The sequence below is a fragment of the Erigeron canadensis genome, chromosome 8 (assembly GCF_010389155.1).
Source record: "Erigeron canadensis isolate Cc75 chromosome 8, C_canadensis_v1, whole genome shotgun sequence".
NCBI lineage: Eukaryota > Viridiplantae > Streptophyta > Magnoliopsida > Asterales > Asteraceae > Erigeron > Erigeron canadensis.
In genome coordinates this window covers 30,665,470-30,673,802 of record NC_057768.1, presented here as the reverse complement: position 1 = coordinate 30,673,802, position 8,333 = coordinate 30,665,470, and the positions used below count along the sequence as shown (strand labels likewise).

Genomic DNA, 8,333 nt, shown 5'->3' with positions numbered 1-8,333 from the left:
AACCGGAAAACCGAAAACCGAACAAAACCGATAAAACCGAACCAATAAAACCGAAAACCGAACCAAACCGATCGGTTTGGTTTTGGTTTTTCAAAAACCGAACGGATCGGTTCGGTTTTCGGTTTTATGTACAAAAACCGACCCTCAAAACCGAACCGAACCGAACCGAATACTATATATATAATTTTTAATTTAGTATTTATATCATTTTGTATCTATTACTAGTTTAGCTCCTTTACGTAACTAATATTTCATTACATTATGTACAATACGAACACAAAAGTCACGTTAATTTGTTTTTGCAACTAATCCTGCTTATAAATAACTCAGTTCTACATAAATATAAGTTATATTATGTTCTATGTTTTTTGCAGCTAGACATTAATAATAGATGACCAAAACTTAATAGTCTAGCTTCTATAAACTTTTAAGAATTTTTTTGCATAATAAACATTTTTTTAGTTAACACTACATAATAAAGCAAAAAAAAAAAAAAAAAAAAACGAAACAAAACCGAAAACCGACCCAAACCGAACCGAATCAAAACCGAATCCAATGGTTTCTGGTTTTCAAAAACCGAAAGTTTCGGTTCGGTTTTCGGTTTTGGGCCCAAACCGACCCAATCTCACCCCTAGTTCAGAGAGATATTATTTGTGTGTATAGTTGGATATTTATAAGAAGCATGAATGTATTATCGGTATAGATAAAATTATATTTGTGAAAATAATATACTCGTATAAAAGTATGACATGTTGATTAAATTGTTAGGGGAGGCGGAGTGGTGGGAGGCATGGTAAATTTATGGGCTCGTAAATTCAGTAACACCTCCACCGGTAGTGAATTTATGGCTTAAAGGGTTGGGTAGAGGCCTTATTACCCTTAGAGCATAAATGGAGAGAGAAGAGAGAGTGTGTGGGGACCAAGAGTTTAAAAGAGAGAGATAGTATGTGATTGGTGAAAAATTTAAGAGGGTTGAAGATTTATGGGCACCAGTAAAAATGATTGGGAGGATTGGTTGGAAGGATTAAAAGATTAAAATGAGTTACATGGATATTATTTGATGAATTTGGGAGAGTTGATAAAAAAAATTTTCCCACTCCGCCTCCCCGAAAAGACCCGAACTCAGTCTTATTGGTCAAAAGTACCCATAACTCATATTTGCCTTATTTGCAATAACTTAGTCCACTTGCATGTTGACGCGTGTTAACCCGTTGGTGAAAACCCACCCAAACAAAAGGCCATATCATCCATGAAGATGAGGTTTTTCTTTCTATGGATGTCTCTGTTTTCACTTTTTCTCCCTTCAAATTTTACAATTTGCACCCTTCACCCAATCACACCAATAACAGATTAGCTTGTGCAGATCCCCATTATTTTTTTAGTAGAATGCACTTGCACTACACTACTTCAAAAAAAAAAAAGAAACACATACTAAAAAAAACACAAACACATTATCTTTCTTTTTCTTGAACAACAAAAAAAGAAAATGAGATCTGTAAGTTTGGTTGATTCATGGGTACAAACATGTTCCATGATTAATGGATCTTCATCATCTTCATTCATTGGTTTGTTTTCCACAACACCCATATTAAAATGTAAACACAATTTCAAGATTCACAAAAGATCCAATATTTCTTCTTGTTATTCTGTTTCTGCAGCTGTTGTGAAAGAAGAGCAAGAAACTTTAGGTGATATACAAAAAACTAGTTTTAATTTCAAGTCTTATATGGCTGAGAAAGCTAATTCTGTTAATAAAGCCTTAGATGAATCTATATGTGTTAAAACCCCTGTTAAGATCCATGAAGCTATGCGTTATTCGTTGTTAGCCGGCGGTAAGCGTGTTAGGCCGATATTATGTATTGCAGCATGTGAACTTGTAGGAGGGGAAGAAAGTACTGCTATGCCTGCAGCTTGTGCTGTTGAAATGATACATACTATGTCTTTGATACATGATGATTTACCTTGTATGGATAATGATGATTTTCGTCGTGGGAAGCCTACTAATCATAAGGTTTACGGTGAGGATGTGGCGGTTTTGGCTGGTGATTCGCTTTTAGCATTTGCTTTTCAGTATGTTGCGAGTTTTACTATAGGTGTGTCGCCTGCACGGGTGTTGGCTGCCGTTGGGGAGCTAGCAAAGTCTATTGGGACAGAAGGGTTGGTTGCAGGTCAAGTGGTGGATATTGCTTTAACTGGAGAAAAAGAGGTTGGGCTTGACCAGCTTGAGTTCATACATATTCATAAGACTGCAGCGTTGTTAGAGGCTGCAGTGGTGTTGGGGGCGATATTGGGTGGTGGGAGTGAGACTCAGGTTGAAAAGTTAAGAAAATTTGCACGGTGTATTGGATTGTTGTTTCAAGTAGTGGATGATATATTGGATGTGACAAAGTCATCAGAGGAATTGGGGAAGACTGCAGGGAAGGATTTGGAGGTTGATAAAACGACATACCCGAAACTGATGGGGTTGGAGAAGTCACGGCAGTTTGCAGAAGAGTTGTTGGCAGAAGCTAAACAGCAGTTGGAGGGGTTTGAATCGAGCAACGGGGTGGCACCGCTGGTAGCTTTGGCTGAGTATATAGCTTACCGCCAGAACTGAAATTATTGTATCGGAACCATTGATGTTGTAAGATTGGTTTACTTCACATACAGAAAATTAATACCAAATTAGATTTATTATATGAGCTGATTCCTGTTCGACATATATATAATCATCAATACGCTCATTTATATGAAGTTATTGCTTTCAATATACGCGTAAAAAAATATGGCATTCGCACTGAAACAAAAAGTCAACATCTAGAATTTTGTGTTGGCTAAATGGTACTACATGTTTACTTGTAATCCTAACGAACTGCTATGCACGCCTTTTATGCTATTTAACTGTAAATCATGCCTCCCTTTGGCACCCAATAATACAATTCCGTTCTAGTGGATGCAAACATGGCCTCCAATCTCCAGATGACTAATTCTCTGCAACTAATGTCTTGCATTCTCATTCACCTTGTAAACAATCTGCTTTTTTCACCTTTTAGTCCAAATCTGCTTCCCAGAATTGAGAACCTGCAATATCGTTTTCTGAGCAACGTATTTAACTTACAACACAAAGGTGATTTATGCTTAAAGTAAACAATGAAAGACAAACAAAAGAATACTAAAAAACAATTGTTTAAATTTGCATGTTGCTGATACTATCCTCAGGGTTCCCATTAGGCTAGTGCTATACATGAAAACAACCTCAGAAATAGGTATATAAATCCATACAGCAATGTTTTAGAACTTCATGAAACTAACCTAATAGCATGCTAAGACTTTCTACATACTTTTAGAAATGAAACTAACCTAATAGCATGCCAAGACTTTCTACATACTTTTAGAATTTTTCTTCCCAAAATTCATATTGTCCTCTATGTAAACTATTAGACATGGCACGATGGTGGGTGACTTTGGGCAACCAGTTCAGGTTGAAACGGCATTTATTGTATGGGTCAGAAATGGTTGGATCAAATATATAGAATGGCTGACCTGCAAACAGCTTGTCCATTTTCTGGAAGAAAAAACACTATATAGTTAACTGAAGGATTTTTTACAAATATTTATTACAGAAGTAACATTATTACCATGTCACATAAATCGTTGTATAAAATGATCTAAAGGTTGTATGTATGCATCACGTATACACTCTCAGCGGCATTGTCTTTGATCTAAATGTTACTATTGACCCGATAGAAATAATTCACTACCCAAACGTACCTATTCTTTATTTAATGGGTCGAAGTTGCCAATTCTATGGAAGGAAAGGTAGCGTCAACTGGAAATTAAAAATTATAATATTAATTATCGGATCTTTAAGCATACTAAGAACACCTAGATTCAAAATCTGTCATAATATGCTTCAAGGTTTAAAGTTCTTTGAACCATGTAAGTAAATAGTTGCATTAGGAACAAGACATGATTGTGACTTACAGGTGATTACATACATAAGGAAACTGTCGAGTAGATCAATCGGATATCACAATGCTGAGAGCCAAAAATTTCTTAAGAAAAGCTTTGTTGGCCTGTCCTGGAAAAGTATCTTGAATCTTGAAAATGAAGTGGCTCATTCCCCCAAGATGTCCATCCAGATAACAATTCTCTAGCAAAAAGTTCAATACAACGAGCAGGCTTTGATCCAGGTATGTACTCCTGTAGCAAATCTAACAACACCCGTTAGATCAGGATATGGAGCATAACCATGGTTCATATATAGACCAGGATATATTGGTAATTTGGGATTGCAAACAGCTTTAATATGTCATGAAAACAATGGAACACCCTTTTTATATTGGTTCTATTTAAGATCGTTTAGATTCTTCAAGTAAGTAAGTTATTTTAAACAATCTAGTTCAGCGAGAAACATTAATGCTATTAAAATTATATAGATGAGATATTATAGAAACTATAAACATTTTCAAATGTACTGCAACATATGTTATACCTCCAACTGGGGGCTTCCTTGAATAATCTCCAGGGACACTTATGAGGACTTGACTATCCGGAATAAATTTAACTTTCGAAGAACACTCGGAGTCCTCAGTCTGTAAAAATTGCGGGTAAACTATGACTGAGAGCATCATTTAATAACATGAGGATCTATTCAGTAACTAGTGAAAGGCAACATTAAGTTCCTTTACCTGTGCATAACAGTAACCAAGAACAAGACATTCATATGGTCTATGATGAAACAGATCCAAGTCACCAATTAAAGAACCATCTGCCTTCACCTAATAATTGAAGAAAGGGGGTTCAAATTAAAACAAGTCCTTAATCGCTCAAAATGACTGTCAACAGGCTATCTCACTCAAGAAATCACCTTCAACCAATAATGAGTTGCCATGTACTTGACTCCCCATTTTGGAAATAATTCTTTTTCAACAAATATTCTTAATTTCTCCTTATTGGTAACCCACAGAGCTACCAATGCTCCGTCAGTTTGAGCTAGTCTCCTAATAGGTAGAGACAAGAAGTATCTATTGGGCAAAGTTGGGTACCTGATATGACAAGAAAGATAAATTAGTGAAAATTGACTCAGGAAGACTTCCTGAGAATTCGTGAAATGTTGCAGAAGAAGTATAGATTTTGAGCATCAACTGTACAAGTATGCTACAATAGTGCTAACTTAGAGCATGATGTATGTCAAAATTTGTTCTAAATTCTACAAGTACTTTTAACGAGATATTGTGTTAGGTTTCAGGGAGCCTATCGTGGCGGAGCACCTAGCAGCTAGGACCTTCTAAAACCAAGAGCCTAACTCAACTTATTTAAGATTAATGCTTGTGGTTGTAGGTAACGTATGAGAAATCTAGTTGAACTTGCCAATTATATATATAGATATATGGTTACTAACAATTTAGACATCCTTCACTGTAGCATAATGGGTAAGGAATATAAATACTTACTTCAACTTTTGGGAAGCACTGCTATTTTCCCAAGGTGGATCAATCACAATAAGATTAAATCCACAGTCACCTTGCACTGCAAAATGATGAAACAAATTCAATTTTTCATGATAACATGTAGAAGAATGAAACCAAAGAAAACAAAAACTGCACTTTCTACAGGCTGCAAATAATCTATACAACTATACCAACTACTTTCCGTATGAAACAATTAAAGCATGAAAACGACAAAGATTTACACGAGATCAAGAGATAATTAGCCAATTCACAAGAATTGAACAGCATTTAATACATCTGTTTGTTCAAACTTGATACAATCATCATAGTGTGTATGAATAAATTGTAAATAGAATCTAGGTTTTATTTGTCAGAAATTACCAGGGATCAGGCCATGAATCTGCTTCAAATCAGACTTCCACATGTGAATCAAACAAACATATGGAGATTGTAAGACAAACTAAACATAGATAAGTATTCAAAAAAGTTACGAAATAAACCAACAAGGAATTTGCCTAGTGGTAAGGCAAGCACTTAGTGACCTTAAGGTCTCGGGTTCGATCCCCACTGGGGACAAAAAAATAATTCCTTTAAGGTACCCGTTACTAATGAAGCCTAGACCCATATGTGAAGTTTAATTACGCGGGTTCGATCCTTCGGGGTGCCCAAGTCATGTGGGGATTAGGATGAAGGTATTTTACCGGCATCATATGGCTCATACGGGGTGGGTCGATGGGTATCCAATTGTGGTACCGGGGCTAGGGTTCCCCCCATTACCCTTTTTTTTTTTTAAGTTATGAAATAATTGTGCAACTTTACAGGAAAATCAAGCACACAAATTTACAAAATATCTAGACTACCTAAAAGAGCTCTTTTTCTACCACACTGTTTAATAGATAAGATACATTAAAAACGCAAGCATACCATGTAGAATGAGCTCTGTTTGGGTATTATGTATTGGCGACTCAAAAAATCAGCCTCCATATCACTATTAGTCTCATTAGCAACCAAGCTCCCAAATGCTGGAATAATTTTTCTTTCACAACTTTGAACAGATAGCCGACCTGGGAAACCAACTATAAGATGACGTAAATGTATTCTTAATTGAAAAAACTACCTTAGGTGCTACTGCAACACCAAACAATATGGCAACAAGCCAACAATATAGCATCTTAACGACAACGATCAATATTCTGAACGAGGTAGCCTTGCAAGGTACTATGGTTAAACCCTTTACCTAACACTTAAACCCATACAATCTGTTTGTTTGGAAACATGTTGTACTAGTGCACATTCACCCCTTTCAGTTTATATATCAATTTACTAAACGATTAACATGATAATACTTTTGATAGCTAATAAAAAGTTCAATGTCCTTTTCCTTCAGCAATCTATAATTAAACTAAAAAACTCAACATGGGAATGCATTTGAGCATTTCCAAGCTTCCTTGCCCTTAACTCGATTTCAAAAATAAGAATAATGCTGGAACTTTAGATGTATGGTGCACTAACTGTAAAGATACTTTACACGTCCATAAAGTCCATCACAAATGAGATTCATATTTTTCTATTATCTGCACATATACTTTGAGAACTCAACTTCAAAGAGCTCTTTTTCATCACATTGTTCTTAAAAAAAGCAGATAGACATTTGATGGCAATAAACTTGGCAAATCGAAAATAAGTCCCTAACTTCCAACTATTACTGCTCTAAACAGTAAACATTTATTTGTTACACTAAACTATGTACTAACTACTAATTAGGCATCATCAGCATCTTATTTGCTACACTACATAAAACTAAGTATCAACTTGTGCAAAACATTGCGTGAATAAAAATAACGAATACCTTCCTTCGGCACGTCATTCTGATACAATGAAATTTCATACAATGGAGCTTGCCAAACACTCCCAAGCTCAACAAACGAATGCTCATCGTTCACAGACCGTCCACCGTTAGCCGTTGCATACTCATCATCATCATTTTTCAAATATAGCAAAACATCGTTCGTTTTAAGCAAACATTCATGCGCCTTTATCAAATACGGTTTAGCATTCTGCAACAATTACGCACCTAACTTTCAAACCCTAATTCAGAGCTAAAAAAAAACTCATAAAACGAACTTTCCGGTTTTTTCGACTTAAATATATTTTTTTAGGCTCGTCTCCTAAAACTAACTAAACTCGTTTAAATAACTAAACATCAAATAATGTAATAATGTAATGAATGAAATGTTAAATTTGCAGAAATATATATATATATATATATATGACCTGGTGGCGTGCATCAGCAGCTTTTTCACGTGCATTAAGCGTGTGAGGTTTTTTATGTTTGCGTTTTCGTTTTTTGGGATTTTCGGAAGGAGGAGTGAATAAACGAGAGTAGTAAAAAGATGGATTAACCCTAAAATGTGTGTAAAAATTGTTAAGGACTCGAACTGGATCCATAAATATTATAGCATTTGAATCATCTTCGAAACGGTAAATTCCTGAGTTTAAGAAATTTGATAGCCTGGTGTTTGTGTTGTTATTTTCTGTCATGATTTTTGGGAGTTCAAAATATTTTTTCTGATACTACCGGCGTTGTCACGGCTTTATTTTGTTTGCCGGTTTGGTTTAGCGTGCTTAGAACCTGGGTTAGAAAAACCGAACCGGAAAATCAAAAACTGAAAAATATCGATAAAATCGAACCGAAAAAATCAAAAACCGAACGAAATCCATGGTTTGGTTTTTGTTTTCCAAAAACCGAATAGATCGGTTTGGGTTTCGGTTTTATATGCCAAAAACCGACCAAAAACCGAACCGAACTCATTATATTTTAATTTATTTTATACTTACATCATAGTACACTTATATTTATTACTTATAATTTACAAATATGTTAATATATTTAACTTTTTT

The 8,333-nt window shown here is 35.3% G+C and overlaps 2 protein-coding genes across 5 annotated transcripts; one reads left to right on the top strand and one right to left on the bottom strand.

Annotated features, from left to right (window-relative positions):
* Positions 1-1,400: 1,400 nt before the first annotated feature.
* LOC122609829 (geranylgeranyl pyrophosphate synthase, chloroplastic-like) lies at positions 1,401-2,676 on the top strand. Its single transcript, XM_043782774.1, has one exon. The coding sequence runs from the start codon at positions 1,487-1,489 to the stop codon at positions 2,594-2,596; it is 1,110 nt and encodes a 369-aa protein (XP_043638709.1). The 5' UTR covers positions 1,401-1,486; the 3' UTR covers positions 2,597-2,676.
* Positions 2,677-2,723: 47 nt separating this feature from the next.
* On the bottom strand, positions 2,724-7,980 carry LOC122609828 (methyltransferase-like protein 2). 4 transcript variants are annotated; one of them, XM_043782771.1, is made up of 11 exons: positions 7,707-7,980; positions 7,282-7,489; positions 6,357-6,496; positions 5,814-5,847; positions 5,436-5,511; positions 4,850-5,027; positions 4,671-4,760; positions 4,475-4,574; positions 3,964-4,193; positions 3,751-3,808; positions 2,724-3,060 (listed from the first exon to the last, which is right to left on the bottom strand). In XM_043782771.1, the coding sequence occupies exons 1-9, from the start codon at positions 7,971-7,973 to the stop codon at positions 4,036-4,038; spliced, it is 1,251 nt and encodes a 416-aa protein (XP_043638706.1). In that variant the 5' UTR covers positions 7,974-7,980; the 3' UTR covers positions 2,724-3,060; positions 3,751-3,808; positions 3,964-4,035. The 4 variants fall into 4 exon arrangements, with proteins under 4 accessions (XP_043638706.1, XP_043638705.1, XP_043638707.1 ...); XM_043782770.1 differs by lacking the exon at positions 3,751-3,808; XM_043782772.1 differs by lacking the exon at positions 3,751-3,808 and having other exon boundaries at positions 3,978-4,193.
* Between the last annotated feature and the right edge of the window lie 353 nt (positions 7,981-8,333).

Excerpts from the sequence above, each read along its gene's own strand:
- LOC122609829 (XM_043782774.1), top strand. The coding sequence starts at position 1,487 with ATGAGATCTGTAAGTTTGGTTGATTCATGGGTACAAACATGTTCCATG.
- LOC122609828 (XM_043782771.1), bottom strand. The coding sequence starts at position 7,973 with ATGACAGAAAATAACAACACAAACACCAGGCTATCAAATTTCTTAAAC. Across the intron at positions 7,490-7,706 it reads CTGCTGATGCACGCCACCAG|AATGCTAAACCGTATTTGAT; the intron begins GTCATATATATA and ends TAATTGTTGCAG. Across the intron at positions 4,575-4,670 it reads TTGGTTACTGTTATGCACAG|ACTGAGGACTCCGAGTGTTC; the intron begins GTAAAGGAACTT and ends CAATTTTTACAG.